The 23354-nt window shown below is 39.5% G+C and overlaps 2 protein-coding genes across 2 annotated transcripts in view; one reads left to right on the plus strand and one right to left on the minus strand.

The window, feature by feature from the left end:
* The window catches only part of NMNAT1 (nicotinamide nucleotide adenylyltransferase 1), a 49750-nt gene that overhangs the window by 11564 nt on the left and 14832 nt on the right, over positions 1-23354 (minus strand). The gene's annotated exons all lie outside the window — the stretch shown is intronic.
* On the plus strand, positions 12013-22245 carry LOC110199399 (uncharacterized). The gene is made up of 6 exons (XM_078146226.1): positions 12013-12099; positions 17708-17816; positions 20269-20428; positions 20680-20810; positions 21827-22055; positions 22130-22245. Exons 2-6 carry the CDS (start codon positions 17730-17732, stop codon positions 22243-22245), a joined length of 723 nt encoding a protein of 240 aa, XP_078002352.1. The 5' UTR covers positions 12013-12099; positions 17708-17729.

The raw sequence follows: 23354 nt of genomic DNA on the forward strand, positions 1-23354 counted from the left end.
AAGAAACAATAAAACAAAATCAAAAGACTGAAAAAAAAACCCAGAAGAAAATGTGATATATCTCATTGGAAGAAACAACTGACCTTGAAAATATATCCAGAAGAGATAATTTAAAAATTATTGGATTACCTGGAAGCCATGATCAAAAAATGAGCCTCAACAGCATCTTTCAAGAAATTGTGAAGCAAAAATGTCCTGATATCCCAGAACTAGAAGGTGAAATATTAATTTAAAGAATCTACTGATCACCTCCTGAAAGAGAACCCCTAAATGAAAACTCCCAGGTATGTTATAGACAAATTCTAGAACTCTCAGGTTAAGGAGAAAATACTGCAAGCAACCAGAAACAACTGAAATATCAAGAAGCCATAGTCAGGATTACACCAGATTTAGCAGCTTCTACATTAAAGGATTGGAGGGCTTGGAATATGATATTCTGGAAGGCAAAGGAGCTTGGACTACAACCAAGAATCACCTACCCAGCAAAACTGAGCATAACCCTTCCAGGGAAAAAAATAAACATTCAGTGAAATAGAGGACTTTCAAACATTTCGGATGAAAAGACCAGAGATAAACAGAAAAGTCAAATGTCTAATACAAAACACAAAAGAAGCATAAAAAAATAACTAGAAAAGAGAAAAAAAATTATTCAATAAGGTTAAACTGTTTACATCCCTACATGTGAAGATGATACTTGTAACTCTTAAGAATTGTATCACTATCAAAAAAGAAAGAAAAAAGAATTGTATCACTATTAGAGCAGTTAGAGGAAGTATACATAGATACAGAGAGTGCACGTATAAGTTGACTATGATGAGATGATATAAAAAATTAAGGAATGAGAAAGAAGATTGCACTGGGAAAAGAGGGAAGGAAGAGGTAGAATGGGATAAATTATCTCACATGAAGAGGGACAAAAGACCTATTACAGTAGAGGGAAAGATAGCGGGAGTCAGTATTGCTTGAATCTTACTCTCACCGGATTTGGCTCAAAGAGGGAATAACATCCATACTCACTTGAGTGTAGAAATCTATAGGGAAGTAGGGAGGGGACAAGAGAAAAAGGGGAGGCTGATAGATGGGAGGGCAGATTAAGGGAGGCGGTAATCAGAAACAAAACACTGTTGAGGATGGAAAGGGTGAAGGGGGGGAGGGAGAAGTATAAACAGGAAAATAGGATGGAGGGAAATATACAGTTAATAATCATAACTGTGAATGTGAATGAGATGAACGGAATCTTGTTGTTTACAAGAAACACATTTAAAGCAATGAGACACACACAGAATAAAGGTAAAGGGCTGGAACAGAACATATTGTGCTTCTACAGAAGAAGAAAAAAAGCAGGGGTAGCAATCATGATCTCAGACAAAGCAAAAGCAAAAATGGATCTGACTAAAAGAGATAAAGAAGGAAACTACATCTTGCTAAAAGGTATCATAGATAATGAAGCAATATCATTACTAAATATATACGCACTAAATAGAATGGCATCCAAATTGCTAAAGGAGAAATTAAATTAGTTATAAGAGGAAACAGACAGTAAAACTATACTAATGGGGGACCTCAACCTTCTCCTCTTAGAACTAGATAAATCTAACCACAAAATAAACAAGAAAAGAGTTAAGGAGGTAAATAGAATTTTAGAAAGTGAAATACGATAGACCTCTGTAGAAAACTGAATGGGGAGAGAAAGGAATATGCTTTTTTCTCAGCAGTACATGGCACCTGCACAAAAATTAACCACATATTAGGGCATAAAAACCTCACAATCAAATGCAGAGAGGCAGAAGTGTTAAACACATTCTTTTTAGATCATAAAAATTACATTTAATAAAGGGTCACAGAAAGATAGATTAAAAACTAATTGGGAACTAAATAATCTAATCCAAAAGAATGAGTGGGCCAAACAACAAATCATAGAAACAATCAATAATTTCATTAAAGAAATTACAAAAATGAGACAACATACCAAAATTTATGGGATGCAGCCAAAACAGTACTTAGGGGAAATTTCATATCTCTAAACACTTATATCAATAAAAGAGAGGAAAAGCCAATCAATGAATTAGGCATGTAACTAAAAAAACTAGAAAAAGAACAAATTAAAAATTCCCAATTAAATACCAAATCCCCAAATCAAAGGAGAACTGAAAGAAAACCACTGAATTAATAAATAAAACTAAGAGCTGGTTTTATTTTTTTAATTCAACAATAAAATAGACAAACCACTGGCTAATTTGATTCAAAAAAGAAGAAAACCAAATTATTAGTACCAAAAATGAAATGGGTGAATTTATCACCAATGAAGAGGAAATTAAAGCAATAATTAGGAGCTATTTTGCCCAACTGTATGCCAAAACATCTGATAATCTAAGCAAAATAGATGAATACTTACAAAAATATAAATTGCCCAGATTAAGAGAAGGGGAAATAGAATACTTAAACAACCCCATTTTAGAAAAAGAAATTGAACCATCAATGAACTCCCTAAGAAAAAATTACAAGGGCCAGATGGATTTACAAGCGAGTTCTACCAAACATTTAAAGAAAAATTATTTCCAATATTATATAAACTATTTGGTAAAATAGGTGAAGAAGTCCTACCAAATTCCTTTCACAACACGAATATGGTACTGATACCTAAATCAGGAAGAGCCAAAACAGAGAAAGAAAACTATAGCCCAATTTCTCTAACGAATACTGGTGCAAAATTTTTAAATAAAATACTGGCAAGGGGATTACAGCAATTTATCACAACGATCATACACTACAACCAGGTGGGATTTATATCAGGAATGAAAGGCTGGTTCAGTATTAAGAAAACTATCAGCATAATGACCATATCAATAAGAAAACCAACAGAAATTATATGATTATCTCAATAGGTGCAGAAAAAGCTTTTGACAAAATATAACACCCATTTCTATTAGAAACCCTAGAGAGTATAGTAATAAACGGACCTGTCCTTAAAATGTTAAGTAGTCTCTAAAACCATCAGCAAGCATTATCTGTTATCAGAATAAGCTAAAAACCTTCCCAAAAACATCAGGTGAAGCCCATTATCACCCATATTATTCAATACTGTATGAGAGATGCTAGCTATGGCAATAAGAGGAGAAAAAGAAATTGAAGGAATTAGAATATGTAGTGAGGAAACAAACCTATCACTCTTTGCAGATGATATGATGGTACACTTAGAGAATCCTAGAGAACCAACTAAAAAAATAGCTGAAATAATTAACAACTTTAGCAAAATTGCAAGATATAAAATAAACCCACATAAATCATCAGCATTTCTATATATTACCAACAAAGTCCAGCAGCAAGAGATAGAAAGATAAATTTCTTTTAAAATAACTGTAGGGGCAGCTAGGTGATGCAGTGGATAGAGCACCGGGCCTGGAGTCAGGAGGACCTCAGACCAGACACTTGACACTTAACTAGCTGTGTGACCCTGGGCAAGTCACTTAACCACAACTGCCTCACCAAAAAAATAAAAAATAATAACATAACTGTAGACAATATAAAATACGTGCCAAGACAAACCCAGGAACCATATGAACACAATTACAAAACACTTTTCATATAAACTCAGACCTAAGTAACTGGAAAAATATGAATTAATCATGAGTAGACCAAGTCAATATAATAATGATAACAATTCTACCTAAATTAATTTACTTATTCAGTGCCACGGCCAATCAAACTACCAAAAATTATTTTACAGAGCTAGAAAAAATCATAACAAAATTCATCTGGAAGAATGAATCAAGAATGGTCAGGTATATCAAGGGAATTAACAAAAACAAATGTGAAGGAAGGTAGCCTAATTGTACCAGATCTCAAACTGTATTATAAAGTGGTAATCATCAAAACTATCTAGTACTAGCTAAGAAATAGAGTGGTGGATCAGTGCAACACTGGTAGGTACACAGGACGGAGTAGTAAATGACCATCGTCATCGAGTATTTGATAAACCCAAAAACTTCAGCTCCTGGGACAAGAACTTACTATTTGACAAAAACTGCTGGGAAAACCAGAAAACATTATGGCAGAAACTAGGTATAGATCAACATCTTACACCATATACCAAGATAAGGTCAAAATGGGTTCATGATTTAGACATAAAGGGTGATACCATAAGTAAATTAGGGGAGCAAGGAATAGTTTATCTATCAGATCTATAGAGAAGTAAAAAATTTATGACCAAATAAGAGATAAAGAGCATTACTAGATATAAAATGAATAATTTTGATTACATTAAATTAACAAGGTTTTATATAAACAAAACCAATGCAACCAAGATTGAAAGGAAAACAGAAAGCTGGGAAACAATTTTTACAGCATATCTCTGATAAAGGCCTCATTTTATAGAGAATGGAGTCAAATTTATAAGAATACAAGTCATTCCTCAATTGATAAATGGTCAAAGGATGTGAACTGGCAGTTTCAGATGAAGAAATCAAAGCTATCTATAGTCATATGAAAAAATGCTCTACATCACTATTGATTAGAGAAATGCAAATTAAAACAACCCTGAGGTACCACCTCTTATCTATCAGACTGGCTAACATGATAGAAAAGGAAAATAATAAATGTTGGAGGGCAGTTGGGAAAACTGGGCGACTAATGCACTATTGGTAGAGTTGTGAATTGATCTAACCATTCTGGAGAGCAACTGGGAACTCTGGCCCAAAACCTTTAAACCGTGCATGCCCTTTAACCTGTAATACCATTCTTAGGTCTGTATCCCAAAGATATTTAAAAAGAGAGAGAGAGAGAGAGAGAGAGAGAGAGAGAGAGAGAGAGAGAGAGAGAGAGAGAGAGAGAGAGAGAGAGAGAAGGAAGGATCTTTGTTTTTGTTTTTTTCCAATATAAAACATTTACTTTCGAGGGGGTAGAGCGCAAACAACTAGAGTGAGGAGATTAGGATAAGCCTCTTGTACAAGGGGCATTTGGAGTCTCTTTGATGGCAGGGATCCTCCTATGCAGGCAACTGGAGACCACTGAGAATCATCAAAGAAAATGAGCATGCTCCAAAAGGGCATCAGCTTCCTTATTCCCAGAGGCTCCTTATTGGCCCTCTCTTCCCAAGAAAAAAGTAGCCTCAAGCATACCCAAGAACTAAACCATTGCAGTCAAGGCTGTGTTACTTCAGGAGAACACAGGTGCCTTTGTGACCCATTGTTGTTTTGAGAAGATAAACACAATTCAGAGAAAGCAGGATATTTGTAGGGGCAAGACTAGGCCTTGTGGAATCTCTGACTCCCCACCCCCTCCATCCAGGTTCAAGAAAGCTCCCATGACAACCCTCCTCTCCTGAGCCATGCCTTGGGTACATACACCATAGGAACAGACCTCCTTATGGCAAGGCCAGGCCCAAAGGCATTACTGGAACTAGCAGCTTTCATGACTCCATCTATTTGAAACTCTTGTTTCCCAGGTCATCCATTCCCCAGGGGGGAAAAAAAAGGGAAACCTCTGAAATATAGAAAAGATTATTGTAGAAGGGATTATTTTCCTAAAGCCAGTAGAATTTGATAGCTACATGGTTCCTTCCAATTCAGATTCTGTAACAAGCAAAGCCGACCAATCATGAAACTTCATTTGTAAAAGGTAACACGATGCATTTCAGGAAGGATAACCCTATCCCTAAAATATGTTATGAGTGACTGCCATGGATTATTTGCTTTGTCATTTGTACACATTCATTGTCTATACAACATGTGTATTTCCCATCTTTGTTGGTGACAAAAAATTTATACTCTAATAAATTTTTAAACGGGAAAAAGTCAACTAGTGTCATTTTAGTCCTCACCTGCCACAATGCTTTGCACTTAGTAAATGCTTTATAAAGCATCTGTTGAGGAAGATAGCTTATGATAGTACAGTGAGATTTCTCACTAATGATTAGAGAATTCATGTGTAGTGAGACACAGCTGTGTTGCATTAGAAAACAAGAAAATACCTACTCTGTGATGAAAGAAATGCTTTATTTTAATTATTATATAAGACAAATACTGTCTCTTTGTTTATAACCATCCCATACATTTGGAATAGTGGCATTCACTTCTCCTAAAGTTGTCAGGTATAGTTTGTGGACTTATTTTAGATTAGATTATTTAATACATACACATATGCATGTATGTATGTATGTATGTGTGTGTATAAGATAATAATCTGATCTGTTAGGATCTATGTTGATGTCACAGGGTGAATTAGATTTTCTCTACTCCTAACCCTTTTTTCATGTCTTCTTTATGTGTGGGACAGCTATCCTTATTTCCAATAAATTCAGAGGCTTCTCCAGGTAGAAGGCAGAAAGGAATTTTTATTACGATCTCCCGAGAAAGGGCCACCCACACTGAAAAACCTCTCAGTGTCAGGGTGCCCTGAACACAGATACAGCAGGTTTTTATAGGGCCCTCTCCAACAGTTCATCTCCCCATCCCCCAAGCTTGAAGGTAAATCTTCCCGGAGATAGTGACAAACAAACAGATGTGGTTATCTTGAAATGTTCAAATTCTGCAAATCCCTGCAAAATTCCTGTTCCCACCCCCACCGGGGTCCCCTGCAGACGCGATATAACCATTTGTTCACACAGTTGGGCAAAAGGCCTGTATTTTGAGTTGAGATTTTATGAGGGGTTTTCACCACATGCCATTCAATCCCTCCTCTCACTGGCTCATTGAAAACCCCTCACACCACTCCCCATACACTCCCTTCACTATCTCATCCTCCATCTCTGACCCATCTGACCTGATTCTGTATCATCATTTTCTTGGATCCCTCTGCCCTAACCTCTAATCGAAGTAATTTTGAGAGAGAATCCTCAACTAACCATAAAATTTGTCTATCATGTCTTCTTCGTTGCCTTCTTTACTTCCTCACTCTTTTTCTCATCTGAATTCTTCCCTTAACCATCACCCTTTAAAATATGAAGATGATCTACGAACTGACAAATCAAGGGGGCAGTCCCCTTTTTAAATGCAGATATAGAGACCCAAAAGAAAACAATATTGCAATTGTCCCTTTAAGATTCAAAAAGGCTTTTCCTATACAGCTGTCTGGCAGGGAAGAAGTCCTCCACTCTATCGCTGGTATTTGTTCCAGCCACCTCCAGCACAGCATCTCAGCATATTCTTCTTCTTGTCTTCTTGTAGGAACCAGCTTTCTGTCCATCCTCCTACAAAAGTGACCTTAGCACAATTTTAAATTACCATTTCTAATCCTTATAACCCTGATCATTTTTACAAACTCAAAATTGGAACCATGGCCAGTCATCATGTTTAAGAAATTCACATCAGGCCTCAGTGTCTCATACTTTACATTAATCCATTATTAATTTCCTCAACAGGAGGATGAGATTTCACCAAGGAATTCATAGCAGGCTCCAGTACATACATAAATATATTAAATAATCAATTTTAACACAGTACATATAAGATCTTAAACTTTTAGTCATGCCATGTTTCTTTGATGGCATTTACAAAATACACCACAAGCCATTCTTCTTTTAATGTAACAAAACCCCAGACAATGATATTAACCAAATAACAAACTAACATTTTCACAAGCCCCTGACCTATTGTCTCTATGCCATTACCAAGAATTAACGAACTCTAACTTATACAGGAACACACACAGGAACACTAGTCCCAGTTCTATAGTAACCTAAGATTTTTCATAATCAACTATTTTAGTAAATTTGTTACTGTATTTGCAAACCTTCTGATTATAGAAACCTGCCGCTAAGAGATTTATGAGCCTCTTAGTTAATGTATATATATATTTGAGACTTATGATAAGGGAACAATATTTCCCCAACTTCCTGTCAACTCCAGGCAGAGTGTTATGTCAAACTGCAAACTGCATTGAGCCAGGCTTAAAGTCTGCCAGGTGTCATAGTGGGGAAATTGAGTCAGGAGAATCCTACCTCAGCCATGCAGAAAAGTCGCTCTCCCAGCCTTCCCATGAGAACACCTTCTTGCAGCTCATAGGTGCAGCTCACAAACCTCTTTGCAGGTTGCTGATGTCACGGATCAGTAGGCCCAATCAGTTCTTTGTTAACCATACCTGGAGTTAGACTCAAAATAATAGTTCATTAACAGATTCCAAGGTCTTAGATAGCAAATTCCCCTCATCAGAGTTTCAGGTGTGACTATATTCTCACATTAATTAGGGAACATCTCCAAAGTGAGCTCTAAGTAGCTTACATAACTTCCTACACATGTTATGGTTCCTAATAACATCCAAGTAAAATCAAATTTCCATTAAGATCATAAGTTGCTACTCTAAATAGATTTACCTTTCTGTTTCTCAAGCGTATCTATATCTCTCAAACCATTCTTAATCTGAAAGAATGAAACACCTTCAGGACTCGAATCTTATACATATAAGTTCAAATAGTAATTTTAGCTCTTTCTAGGCCATGGAATGAATTCAGATCAAAACAGTCAACACACACACAGATCAATTGCCAGTTTTAAGTTTTAACTTTAAAACAATAACCAACAATCTTATAATTTTCATAAGCAATTTTCATAATTTTCATAAGCGATAACTAAATTGTTTTAGCTGTAGCATAAACAATAAACTTCAGATGGCAACAACTGTGTTTCCAGATCATGTAAAATTATTGATAGAAGGATGGGCTGGTTTCTTTACCTTGACCCATCCTTCTCCAGGCTGTAGCTGCTGCCCCTCTCCCTCCTCCCTATAACCAGGCAGGGGAAGAAACTCCTTAAGGATCAATCTCAAAAACTTCCAGAATCTGCTAAGACATTTTAGCTGTCCTATCTTTTTCACTTTTACATCCACCCCTTAAAAACATAGAGTGGGGCACTGAACTTTCAGACCTTCATTCTTGAGACCAGTGTCCTTCTTATGCTACCTGAAGCTCAAAAACTGTTCCTCTGAAAGTACCCATTTAAGGCAATTCAAGGACACAACATCCCTAGGAATGAAACTTAGAAAATTCACATTAAATTCGGACATAGCTGTCATCAGTATCAAATTATTGCAACAAATTAGCTTGCAAAAGGAAATTTAGTAGGCCCTCTGAAAGAATATCAAAGATTTCATCAAAACATCTTCTTCATAAAAGTATCTCCTTCTCTTAAAAACAGCTTACAATTTCCTAATTACCACTGTCAACCTGAACATTGGTTAAAGAGACCACAAGTTAGTGATAAGTAACATTCCACCCTGACTCAGGATATCTGGGTTACTCAGTTTCATGGTCTCCAAATGTTTAACCTGAGCATGAGAAAAGAAATTTAAATAAGATAGGCAAATGTCAGATGCAGGACATCTGGGTCTCCTTTACCACCATCAAGGTAGTCTGGGTTAAAGGCCCAGTGGTCATAAACATAAGAATGCTCTTGATCAGCATTCTTAGCTCACTCAGGAAGAAAAGATTAGTTCAGGTTTTTGGCTCTTATTGGGGCTCAATTGATCTTAAATGATTATCACCATAAAATTCCTAGTTACCTAATTTCTTTAGTCCAGAGGTGTCTACAATGGGCCACTTAATCAGTAAGAGTTCCACCTCAGAAAACTCCTGCACAGGATTGATAAAAATTATGAGATTTTACAAAATCTTTCTTGGCATAATTACATAGTTTCTTTACACACAAAAATACTTCTACCAGTAATTCACTTAAACAGTAACTCCAAATAGCTTAGTTAACAATTTTAAACTTCATAGGTGAGAGCCAGATAATCCCAGTTAAAACCTTCCTTTCAACAGAGAAAACTTTTAAGTTCTCATGTCTGAAACATAGTACTTAAAAAGGAAATGTTACAGAACAGGGTCATATAGAATACCCCAACAGCCTTTACCCATTCCTTTTTTTTTCTCTTTTCTCTGAAGGCACAATTCTTAATTTAACATTCTAGGTTATAAAATGAATTGCTCTTCCAACACCATAACTAATACAATTGCTTACCAGATTACATCACATAAGAAAAATTCAGAAATATGTAAGCAGTACATCAAAAACTTAAAACAGACCCAATAAAGATCTTTCTTTCTTTCTGAACTCTTTCATCAGGTCCAGTCTCCTGGGGCCACTCCCACACCACTAGACTGGCTTTTCTTTATTATCTATGGGGTCTGATAGCCTCAGGCCACATCCAGATGCAACCCCAATGACACTACTTGGCCTAAACATCCCCAGGCAAGCTAGTATCTGCCAAAAGAGCCTGGCTCATAAATCCCCCAACAAACCCAATAGCTAGCCTAAAGAAGGCCTGGGTTGAAAAACATATATATGTACACATATTTTTCTATTTTTCCAATTTCTAATTGAGGCCCTGATATGACAGAACACCTCACTAATTCCAAATACATATCAATAAGTTTTTCCACAATAAAATGTTTGTACCACAGGGCATTCGCTATAAAATTATTTCCACAATTGTAATAAATTTTGAAATGACCCATTATCAATTTAGAAGGATGTACTTCTAAGTCATGTTGTACAGAAAATCATTCATCTCATCATTAATAACTTTAAACCAGCATACATGTTTATAACAGTCAAGATTTTAAATGAAAATCTACTATCATAGCCTAATAATCAAATATACCTCACTAGGTATTTAACAGTTTCAAATTATCTCATTTTCATCATTAAAGATAAAGAGACATCTCCACTCTTTATCACTAAAAACCCATTCCAGGCCAAGAGTTACTTGAACACCATTTCTACCTCACAATGGTCCCTCAAATTTTACAATCTAAGAGTTTTAGAAATACAATACAATTTAGAAATATAGTAATAACTTAAATAATAAACTTTAGATAATATCAATTACATTTCCAAATTATCATATACAGAAATTATCTCTCTTATTACTCTTAGTACTTTTCACAATTACATTAAATAATAGTGCCACTTCTAACATATGCATTGTATTAAGCATTCTACAATCATCATTCATTTTCTTTTCCATACTAGCCATTAGGTTTTTCCTTTACAGTACAGTAAACTTAAATCCAATCAGATCCTAATTTATAATTGCTATATGTGATAAACATTTAAAAACATTTTTGTTATAAATCCAATACTCTTGGACCTTTAAAACAAATATTCTCCACAAGTTTATATATTCCCTTAAAAGACACGTGTAACTAATTCCTGCTTTAAACAATTATCTCCCTTTTTTCTTTCCTACTTCAAAGTTAACTGGGCTTAATCACTTTTCTTCCCTTATGCAAGGAAATCCTCTAGGTTCCAATAAGTATTTGAACAGCCTAACAATCTCCAATCACAATGACCTGCAAAATTTTAGGAAAACACTCTCCCCAAATAGTTTTTATAATGTTAAAAATCCCTATTTTTGTAATGTTAAACACATTGCTCCCATACCGTATACATTGGAGGAAGGGATAAAGATAGCCATTCAAACTCTTAGCCTTCAGATCCCATTAAACCTGAATTCTAATCCTCAACCTTTTTCTTCTCCCATCTTGGGCTCCTTATCAGTTGAAGGCTGCTTGCTGGCCTTCCACTAACTTCTGAGATTCTCTCCTTTTTGATTCTAATCTCAATCTCCTCCAGAAAGCCTGAGGCAGGAGGTCTTTCCCACTGTTCCTTTTCCAATCTCAGACCTCAAAGTTACCCCAAAATTTTTCTGGGAGACACAAAACATCCATAGACAGACAGGGTGTGCACAATCCTACTTCTAACCTTGACCGGTCAAAAGAAACTCATTTTGTCCCAGGTTCCCTCTTAGACTGTTCATTTTCCCATGGTTCCAGAGTTCTCATCCCCTCAGGACTCACCCAATCTCACCAAACTCCTTTTAGGGGAGCGGGAGCCTTACGGACTCGAACCACATAGACGTTCCTCCCTCCTCACGCAGGTCACCCAGGGGTCACCAGATCTTGGCCTTGGCTGCCTTACGGACTCGAACCGCTTAGGTGCCAAGGACACACGGGATCTTGCTTCCTGGGTCTGTGTACACAAACTTTACGTGACCATAAATCAGTTTTCTTTGCGGACTGTCTTCGCTAGCACCGTTGGAGCTCTGCTTGTTTTCATTTCTGCCTTCCCCGAGTTCCTCTCTTCAAGAACGGTTTACCCAACTGCGGTGAGTTCTTCCCACAAGATCCAGGGACCGCTGGGGAAAAAATTCCCAGTGGGTATCTGCCCGAGGATCCTCATAGGGACAATCTCCCCCAGGCAAGAAAAATGTCTCGGTGGGATCTCCAAAAGCTGTGTGGGACAGCTATCCTTATTTCCAATAAATTCAGAGGCGTCTCCAGGTAGAAGGCAGAAAGGAATTTTTATTACGATCTCCCGAGAAAGGGCCACCCACACTGAAAAACCTCTCAGTGTCAGGGCGCCCTGAACACAGATACAGCAGGTTTTTATAGGGCCCTCTCCAACAGTTCATCTCCCCACCCCCCAAGCTTGAAGGTAAATCTTCCCAGAGATAGTGACAAACAAACAGATGTGGTTATCTTGCAATGTTCAAATTCTGCAAATCCCTGCAAAATTCCTGTTCCCACCCCCACCGGGGTCCCCTGCAGACGCGATATAACCATTTGTTCACACAGTTGGGCAAAAGGCCTGTATTTTGAGTTGAGATTTTATGAGGGGTTTTCACCACATTCCATTCATTTATGATATAAATTACATTCTGTTTGCTAAAACAAGGATGCTTTGCAACAATATACAGTCAAGGAAGGATCTTTGCACAAAAATATTAAAACAGTTCTTTTTATAGCAACAAAAAATTGGAAATTGAGGGGATGACCATCAATTGGGAATGACTGAACAAGTTGCAGTATATAATTGTAATTTATTATTATTATTATTATTGTTATTTTTGGTGAGGCGATTGGGGTTAAGTGACTTGCCCAGAGTCACACAGCTAGGAAATACCATGTGTCTGACGCCAGAATTGAACTCAAGTCCTCCTGACTCCGGGGTCAGTGCTCTACCCAGTCCACCACCTAGCTGCCCCTGTAGTACATGACTGTAATGGAATACTTTTGTGCTATAAGAAATGATGAGCAGGCTGATTTCAGAAAAACCTGGAAAGACTTACATGAACTGATACAAAGTAAAGTAAACAGAACCAGGAGAACATTGTACACAGTAACAGCAATACCGTATGACAATTAACTGTGAATGACTTAGCTATTCTCAGTGATACATTGATATGAGATAATTCCAAAGGAGGCTGATGAAAAATGCTATCCACCTCTAGAGAAAGAACTGATGGAGTCTGAATGCAGATTGAAACATACTATTTTTCACTTTCTGTATTTTTTTTCTTTGGGTTCATGTGTTCTTTTACAACATGACTAATATGGTAATATATTTTTTATGATTGAACATGTAGAGCCTATATCAAATTGCTTACTGTCCCAAGGGTAGGGGGAAGGTGAGAGAGAAAATTTGGAACTCAAAAAAAATTTTTTTAATTTTTAAAAAATTTTTATTAATTTATTTTGATTTATCAACAATCACTTCCATATGCTTTTGAGTTGAAAATTTTTATCCCCCTTCCTCCCCCCCACCCGCCCCAAGATGGTCCACAATCTGATATAGGCTTTACATTTACATACCCATTAAACATATTTTCACATTAGTGAAGTTGTAAGTAAAAATTAAAACCAATAGAAGGAACCATCAGAAAGATGAAACAAAACTCAACAGAAGGTAAAAATAAGTGATAGCAATTTGACTTCCACAATTCTTTCTTTGGATGTGAACAGCATTTTCCATCCCAAGGCCTCTGGAGATGTCTTAGATCCTTGTAATGCTGAAAAGGGTTCAGTTTAACAATATTAGTCACTGTATAATGTGGCTGTTATTGTGTACAAAGTCCTCTTGGTTCTGCTCACTTCACTCAGCATCAGACCATATAGGTCTTTCCAGGTTTTTCTGAAGTCAGCCTGTTCATCATTTCTTATAGTACAATAGTATTCCATTACATTCATATACCACAACTTGCTCAGCCATTCCCCAATTGATGGGCATCCTCTCAATTTCCAATTCTTTGCCACCACAAAAAGAGCTGCTACGAGTATTTTTGTACATGTGGGTCCTTTTCCCATTTGTTTAATCTCTTTGGGATATAGCCCTAGAAGTGCTATTGCTGGATCAAAGGGTATGCACATTTTTGTAGCCCTTTGGGCATAGTTCCAAATTGTTCTCCAAAATGGTTGGATCATTTCACAACTCCACCAACAATGTATTAGTGTTCCAATTTTCCCACATCTTCTCCAACATTTATCATTTTCCTGTTTTGTCATGTTGGCCAATCTGATAGGTGTGATGTGGCACCTCAGAGTGAACTCAAAAATTTTTTTAAAATAAATGTTTAAATTGTCTTTACATGTAACTTGGGGAAAAGTAAAATATTATATATTTTAAAAACCTGAACCAATCTTCAATGCCACCCATGAGACACACTTGCTTCCTCACTGATCTAGCAACACTGCAGCCATTGAACAGATAAAGCTCAGAGTCCATCAGTAACTGAGCAGAATGATCCTGAGGACAGTCCTCTTGCTTCCAGTTCAGGGCTCTTTTTTATGAAGGAATAACAACAGATCAGCTCGGAGGGGTGGCTTGGGGCCAGCCCGGCGGGAGGTTAGGAATGGAAAGTTTAACCTCAGCAGACAACAAGTAGCAATTGAAGGTTTCTGAGTAGCGGAACCAAGTGATAAATGTGGTCTTTCAGGAAGGCTCATTTTGTAGGAATACACAAGACAAGAAGGAGAGAGGCTGGAGACAAGAACAGTCAGGAGGCTCCTGTGTTGTGAAATGAAAATCTGGGGTGGTGGTAAAGAAAATGGAAAGGAAGGGGCAGAAGAGAGGCCTTTCTGAGGAAGAATCGACATTCGTTCACCTGACAAACATCTACTTATTTTTAAAATTTTTTTAAATTTTTAGTCAATTGGTGTTAAGTGACTTGCCTAGAGTCACATAGCTATTAAGTGTTAAGTGTGTGATCTGAGGCCGGATTTGAACTCAGGTCCTCCTGACTTCAGGCCCGATGCTCTGTCCACTGCACCACCTAGCTGCCCCTTTTTCTAATTTTTTTTTAATTTTTGACAAACATCTACTGAGCCCTCTGCTGTAACAACAAGTAATTCTATGGGATTTTAAAGTCCACCATCTCCCTGGGGCCTCACGTCCTGTGAGGTACAGCCACAAGGATTATTGTTTGTTTTACAAATAGGAAACAGACTCAGACAAGTTAAATGAGATGCCCATGGTCACAATGCTAGCATCAAAGGGAGGGTTCTGAGGAGACAGCAGCATGTTATTAGTGTAAAAAGCACAGGATATGGCGTCAAAGAACCTGGCCAGATTATTTAATTTCCCTGGGCCTTAGGTTCCTAAACTGTAAAATGAGGGAGCTGGATGAGAGGCCCCTAAGATCTCTTCCAGAATCAGATCTATGACCCTATGAGCCCAAGCCTTCCTGACCCCAAGTCCTGCCTTTTACCCACAATGCCAAGAGAAGTACACAGCGCTCTGAAGATACCAAGGTACACAAAAAGGATGAGTGCTATTTACACAGCACTTCAAGGTTTACAAAGAGTTTCACTTACTGATCATCGAGACAGAGAGGGGTTAACTGCACAATGGCCAGATATCAGAGGCAGAATTTGAACCCAAGTCTTTCCTGACTCCCAGCCTAACCCTCTTTCCTTAGTACCATACAGGGTGTGGGCAGAAATCAATGAGACCATTTTTAATCATTCTTTCCTGTTGTTGTTTTTTTCTTCTGTAGCTTTTAATGTTGTTCATGGTAGAGCACTTCAGACATTTTTCCCCAAAAAATATTACTACTGGTAAGAACAGTCTACTTGATGAGGTTTCAGATTTTTCTCTAGTCTTTTTGGGGATTTTTACTAGTAAATGTGGATCAGAACTAGAAGAACCACGGTTCTCCAGAATGTTCTCTGAATGCTCTCTCATGATCCCATGGCATAGTGGGAAAAGTGCTGGACCTGGAATGAGAGGCCACAGTGTTGGGTCCTGGTCAATTCTAGACCCGCTCTGCCATGCCACCTCCACTTGGACCTTCTCCTCCATCTTGGTTCTACTGTTCTTGGAGAGGTTGGCACCTGCCTGATCTTGCTAGTAGCCAGGCCTCCTCAGCACCCCCCAGATACTCTGCCACACATGCCATTAGAATGTGCTCTCTTTGGGGGCAAGCATTCCCAGTGTTCATCACAGTGCCTAGCACATACTAAGGGCTTAATGTTTTATTGATCAATTGGTCACTCTACCTTGACCTTGGTTAAGTCACTTAACTTCTCTGGGCCTCAGTTTGCTCTTCTGTAAAATGGGAGGGTTGGATATGATGACCTCTAAGATTCTTTAGCTCTAAACCTATCCTATCTGATCAGTATCTTATTTAGTTTCAAGTTCCCAAATCAGTAAGGTATATTCAACCTAAAACCAGCCCCAACACTGAACCTTTTTTTTTTCAAGGTTTGCATTAACAACTTGGCTTCCTTCATGTATGTCTAAAATCTACCCCCACCTGCTATGGGTGCCTCATTACCATTCTCCTAACTCTCTTCTCCCTGAAATGTTTTTTGTCTTCTTTTATGTTATGGCCATTTCTGGAAACATCCTCCCCTCTTACTCTCCCTAGATTAAATTCTCCATTTTACAAAGAAAATAACACTCCATACGGTGACCCCATCTGACAGTGTGTATAGCATTCTGTTACCACTCTCCTTTTCTAATGTGTAGAGAGAAGTGTTTCATTCTCTCTCCTCTGGCACCAGGATTGGTTTCCACTCCCTTGGAATTCATTCCTTTTCCTTTCTGTGATCATTTCATGTATGTTGTTGTTTGTCACTGGACAATACTCTTCTTTTAGTTCTGCTTACTTCATTCTACACAGGTTCATACAATCTTCCCAAGTTTCTCTGAACTATTCACATTAGACATTTATTTCCACATAACATTCACATATCAGTTTCTTTTTTTAGTCAGTTTATAACTGATGGACCTACTTAAGTAGGTCCAATTTCCACTGGAAATTGGACCTACTTAAGTAGGTCCAATTTCCACTGGAAAAGAAATTAATGGCATTAAATCAGGCTTGCTGGAGCAAGACTGTGGCCAATTGTCTCCTTCTGGCTCCCATGGCAACCAAGTCATGGATTAAACCTTCCCGGGCAAACTGAACTGCATCATTCCCTGTCAACAGCTGACTGCACTTCTAAGTGAAGCTGGGAGGGTAGGGGATGAGGGCAGGCCAACTGAGTTGACTACTGTCACCTGAGCCAGGAGTGTTCCAGCTCTGCCTGTCACAAGCTTCTGTCACTATTCTCAAATGAGAGTCACTGAGAAGCATAGCCAGCCTGGGAGAGCAGAAACCATGTGGGAAGCCTCCATCTGACCCCCAAATTGAGGACAAGGAATGACTCAAGGGACAGGGATTTCCACTCACCTGAAGGAGAGGCTTGGGTAAGGCATAAGAGATAGGTACCTGGGTTCACGACCTTGTTTTAAAAAAATGTTTTGATAATTATATTTCAATATAAGTGGTTTCTCTTGTAATGCTATGTATTTTACTCTATTTAAAAACATCTGAGAAAGAGTCCCTAGACTTCACCAGACTGCCCAAAGGGTCCAGGATGTCACCAGCATTATGAGACCTCCTGACCTTAGAGGCTTAACAACAAGGCTTTGGTTTCTCCTTGCTCTTTTAGGTGTTCAAGGATTATCTGAGCCATGATTTACTTTACTTTGGTGCACACAGCCTATCACTTACACCACTGGCTTCCCAGACCCACCCGTCTCAGGCTCAGTATCTACTTCTAAACTATTGACTACAGCAGGGCTTCTTAAACTTTTTCCACTTGTGACCCCTTTCAGCACTTCTTAAACTGTGGGTGGTGACCCCATATGGAAGTGCTGGAGAGGGCGGAGAACATGCCTAAATATGGAAGAGTTGTTATTTCTTTCTGAGGCATTAGCCAAATCAAGTTGCTCGATAAAAAATTACTGAGATTCAACCATCAGGCCAGAAAGTGTGAGGAGAGAAAAGGGACCAGAATCTTTATTTGTCCAGTTCTCCACGTGACAGTGCAGCATGTTCACAAGAGGCACCTATATTTAGGAGGAATTATTAAAGCAGTGCCTCATTTTTTTTTCAAAGAGAGCAGAATTTAGGCATCCAAATGAGGGCTGTCTTATTCCAAGCAGTCTGCCTCAAGGGCTTCCAACACATGATTCAGAATATCCTCCATGGTGGCTCCTTTGAGGGCGTATTTAATTTCTGCAAAAACCTGGGTCTCAGAGCCAAGTCTGGAAAACAGGGAGGCAGGCAAGCTAGGTAATGCCCGTTCTGAGTCTGAGTGATTTTGTTCTAATGCTCATATACTTACTCAGAAGTCAATTTCTGAAGAGGAGTTCCAAAAATATCTAGAGCAATGGCAGTACTGCTGAACTAAATGTATTGGCCAAGATGTTTACACTCCACATGTGCATTTGGAAATTACGGCACACATGTGTCAAAAATAAATCAGTCTTGTTTCAACATTAGTAAAAAAAAAAGTTGGGGGTTATAGAGAGTTTATACCACTCAATTCCCCTAAAAAAACCCATTCCAATTGCAAAGGGTCTGAATGACATTACTATGTCATCTGAAGGCAGAAAGGACAGAAGTGGGCAGCCCCAGCCCCGGGCCCAGGGAGTCTTCAATTAGATGAAATATATCCCAAGTGTACAATGACAAGCACATCCTGACAATGATTTGTGTTCTAGTTCTCAACTAGAAGCTCTCTTTGGAACTGTGAGAGAAAAACTCCCTTAGGAAGAAGGCCTGACTGTTGCTACAAATAACCTAGAGATCCAGGTTTGTTTCCAAGGCAGAGTTAGCCACACTGTGAAGCCAACAGGATAGACTTTAGACATGGAATCGTGGCGAGGCTGCAAAGAACAGCCACAGCATTTTCACACTGCACTCACTGCCTTGTAACAAAACCCAAAGCTGGTTTATGAGAGATGATCTTACCCCTGAATAAGTAATGAACAAACTGTATTCAGCCAGGTGATCATATTCTTCTCTGGACTGGCCATTCTGCTCCTTCACTTCTGGGTCCTGTTCAGGTAAGCGCTTTCCCAGCCCCTGCAGCTGATGCTACTGTGTGTGGGAGTCTGGGCACCTCGAGGCTGAGACCTAAAGCTTGTCTTACCTGTGGAGGAGCTGTGACTCCCTGAAAAGAATTTAACTGCAGCCTGTCCCATGGTTTCTTCTCCTGGCTCCAATCAGATCTAGTCACCTCTTTGAAGATAGAAAATGATTCATACAAAATTTCTAACGTTAAGTTTAGGTGGGCTAGAGGAGGGTTGGTTTAAGTATAACCTGAGAGCAAGGCCTGCTTCTTAGTACATCCAAAGCCATTAAAAATGAGACATTGAGAGAAGTTCATTATTACAATCTCTGCATCCCCTAGGGACCAATTCCTGCCAGTGCAACATTAGCTAATGTCTCTAAGGGCTGAGGGTGACCCAACCAAAATCACAGAACAAAGCTCCCCCCAAAGATCCTCTGCCAGAAAACTAGAACGAGGCCAATGAGGGACTCGGCCACTAAATCAATGAAGACCAGGATAATCTGATGCATTTTACACTGTGCTCGGCATCAAGAAAGTGTGCACTGGTAATGTGGGAGCTCAAAAGACCAGACCTAGGACCTACCTCAGACAGAAGAAAAGGCTCAGCTCTTTTAGATGCCTGCAAAATCAGCCTAACTCGGAACTCGGGAGTTGGATGAAATGACATCTCATCTCCCTTCCAGCTTTCAATCTATGATTGTCGCTGCAGAAGATGGACAATTTAAAACAGGCTCATGGCACCACAGACTGAGCAGTGGGAGGGACTTGAGAAGTCACTGTCCAATCCTTTCATTTTGTAGATGAGGAAATGAAGCCAGAGTCACACAGGTTACTACCAGTGCAGGGCTGGGATTTGAACCCAGGTCCCCATCTCCAAATCCAGCACACTTTCTACTATATCATCCTGTCTCTCGTATCACTGCTGTTACAAAGAAAATAAAATCATTCCCTCATCCAAATATCACATTAATGTGAATTGGAAATACAGAGCAGCATTCCCTCACATAAATGTTTCATATTCAAAGCAGTTTGGTTCTATGAAATAACCCTCTTGTGAGTTGTGGGCTATCTCCACCCTTACTAAAGGTGGGGGTAAAAAACGGACAACTGAAAACCCAGCTGCCCAGAGCTCCAGACAGAATAGAGGCTAGAGAGGGGACAGTAGCTCCCAAGTCACTGGTGAGCCTGCAGGTTTGGGGATTAAATTGTCATGTGGCATGCTGATTTCCAGGCCCAGGTCTGCCCACTACTGCAGCCAGCCCCTCCTCTGCAACCTGGTGGTTAACATCATCTTTGCTTTCCTCACTATCGGTAAGTTCTTGACCATTCTAATTGAATACTGAACTACAGGGGACAAACAGGTCATTTCCTGGGTACTACTCTGTTTTCCCAGAACTGACGTACAGAAACAAAATTAGCTGATTGCATTTCCTCTGTATGTGTGTGCAGATACACATATACAGACATAGAAACAGATATATGAGGTGAATCTGCACTGAAGGAAACGATTATAAGCTAAGCTGTCCTCATCACAGCCCACTGTTTGCCTCTTTTCCTTTCAGGCCTGGCTTTGCTCCTCACTCAGGTGGAACCAGGGCCCAAGGCCCTGGGTGGGCTCTTTGTGGTTTTTGGTGTCGCCTCCTTTGCTGAGGGAGTCTGTACTATGGTCTTCACTGCCTTGGCCTTCAACTGTGTAAGTTTCTAAAGGAGAGTGCTCCTAAAGGTTCATCTTAACCTGAGTCATGTAAGAAATCCTACAGGCAAACGGTTCTTCCCATTCTTCATATGTGGCCTCCCTTTCCCATCTCTGTGCCTTTGCATTGGCTGTGCTGCCTGCCTGGAGTGTACTTCCTTCCTCCCTCCTCATCTGGTAGATGATACGTGGTAGATGCTTGTTGACTGAAAAAAGGAAATTATGCCACTAGAATATTCAGGGCATACAAAGAGCAAATGCTTGTATGTGGAGAGATGGGGATGACTACTCAGACCCATGTCTTTATTTATTTATCTATCTATTTATTTGTTTGTTTATTTTTGGTGAGGCAATTGGGGTTAAGTGACTTGCCCAAGGTCACACAGCTAGTACATGTCAAGTATTTGGTCTGAGGCCGCATTTGAATTCAGGTCCTCCTGATTTCAGGGCCGGTGCTCCACCCACTGCGCCACCTAGCTGCCCCCCCATGTCATTATTTAAACAGACTTAATGGTGGTAGTGGTGGTGGAAACCACAACACATTCAATTTAATAATTAAGGGATTTTTATTTTTAGTCTAGAGCAGTGATTTCATCAGTACAGGTAACTCCTTGTGTGAGAATTCCCTCCACCCATACTGTTCAGCAACTCATCTGCACCTTATTGCCTTAGATGAGGACCTAAGGGGCTCAATGCGTGTGTGTCAGAGGTGGGACTTGAACTCTTGTCTTCCTGACTCCAAGGGCAGCCCTCTATTCACTATATCACACGATAATCGAGGGACTTTTATATTAGTGGTTTAAAATTCCATATTCCTAGAATAATCTAAAAACCACTTATGGTATTGGCAAGAAATTAAATTTGTGCTTAGTCTGACATGGGAGTAAATTTCCTTTATCTTGCTTTATCAGCCAAAGAAATATCAATTAATCTTCCCATAGAAGCCGCCACTGATGCTGATTTTCAATGCTAGATGAAGGAAAAGAATGCTTCCTCACAGGCACTTTCTTATACAGGAGAAAACCACCCCTGAACTTTACCACCTGTCTCTGCTCTTGTCAGTTGGCAGCCTGGTGTCTACAAGTAGGTGTCAATACCTGTGGAGGGCCCCACTCTCATCAGGGATGAGTGGACAGACCATGGGTTATGGACACTTCAGTAGGAGCACCTGCCAAAGTGGAAGCAGGCAAGCCAGGGAACACCCTGATTCTTTTTACATGGAACTACAAAGGACAAAGAATTATGGCAGACTGGGAGAAAGCCTCCTTCTCACATTCGTTGCATTTCCATTGTTAAAGATCTTTTTTTTTCCTCTCTAGTGTTCTTCTCCATCACGGGGCTGATCTGGCTGGCCAACGTGGTTTCTCCAGGCCTGGGGCTGAACAAAGAGCCAGCCACGGGCATCTGGGTCAGGCCGCTCTCTCGTTTTAGATAGCTGTCTCTGCCAGGTCGGGCGACGACCACAGATTTTTGCTGGCAGCGTTCCCACCAAAGTCTCCCATCCCATTTCTTTTAGCAGAAGAGATGAGCTAATCCTTGCAGCAGCCTCAGGGGACACACAGTCCAAACTGGGCATCCAGAATACCAGGCTGAGTTAGCTTTAACTACTCTCTCACAGGCAGTGACCACAGGAGGCTGATAAACAGCTGCACTCAACTCGGGGATTTCTGAAACATCAACCTCACCCTCAATACGACCATTTTCCCAAATACTCTCAAGACATCTGTTCTGCTGTTCTGTATCTGTTTTCAGTTCAAATAAGTTGGCAGTAAGGGCGTGGGGACTGCTTGGAGCACAGACCTCACCCTAGCATCAGCTAGACGTATTGCTATGGAAACAGCTACCAAAAAAGAGGAAGAAGGAATCGGTAGCATTTTTGTAAAAATGCACAAAGCTTTAGTTTCTAAAGAACAAAATGACTCAGATTGGAGGTTTTAACAGGGTCAAACTGTTGCATCTAAAAAAAAAATCTGGAGACTTTGGGGATGACAATAATCCCAGGCACTAGACCAAGCACCATCCCCTCCCCCATGGGGTAAAACAGCCTTTCTGCATCTCATTATCTAATTGTGATCTTCTAGAGAAAGCAGGTCATTAAATTGCATCATGGCTAGACTTTTACTCCCTCTGTGTCTGTTTACAAATTTGGGGTTATTAACAGGAAAGACCTGGTTATGCACACACATCCCATCTTTACTGTTGTTAACACTGGCTAGCTTGCTCCCTTTTCTTCTGGAAATGTAGCAGGATACATTTGCCAGGAGGAGGAGGAAGTCCAAGACTACAACGTAATAAACATCATCTAACCTGGTCCCATCTGTGACTATAACAGCACCTCAGTGACTAGGGAATCTCATAGACCATCCAATCCATTTTCCTTCATACTGGCGTCAGTTACTGCAGGGGGGAGTGGGTTGGCTGTTAACATTTATTTCCCAGAAAGAGAACGCTACCACAGCAAAAACCCTACCAGGTCACCTGAAATTGGCAGCCCAACATAGCTAAGAGTGCAGGTCTTGGGGTTCAAATCCAGCCTGAAATAGC

The sequence above is a fragment of the Phascolarctos cinereus genome, unplaced genomic scaffold, assembly GCF_003287225.1.
Source record: "Phascolarctos cinereus isolate Bilbo 61053 unplaced genomic scaffold, phaCin_HiC Scaffold_726;HRSCAF=1367, whole genome shotgun sequence".
Lineage (NCBI taxonomy): Eukaryota > Metazoa > Chordata > Mammalia > Diprotodontia > Phascolarctidae > Phascolarctos > Phascolarctos cinereus.

What these genes read in the sequence shown, in the direction of transcription:
- LOC110199399 (XM_078146226.1), top strand. Translation starts at nt 17,730, where the DNA reads ATGATTTACTTTACTTTGGTGCACACAGCCTATCACTTACACCACTGG. An exon ending in TCAGGCTCAGTATCTACTTC is followed by an intron (nt 17,817 to 20,268) that starts TAAACTATTGAC and finishes AATAGAGGCTAG; the next exon opens with AGAGGGGACAGTAGCTCCCA. An exon ending in CTTTGCTTTCCTCACTATCG is followed by an intron (nt 20,429 to 20,679) that starts GTAAGTTCTTGA and finishes TTTTCCTTTCAG; the next exon opens with GCCTGGCTTTGCTCCTCACT.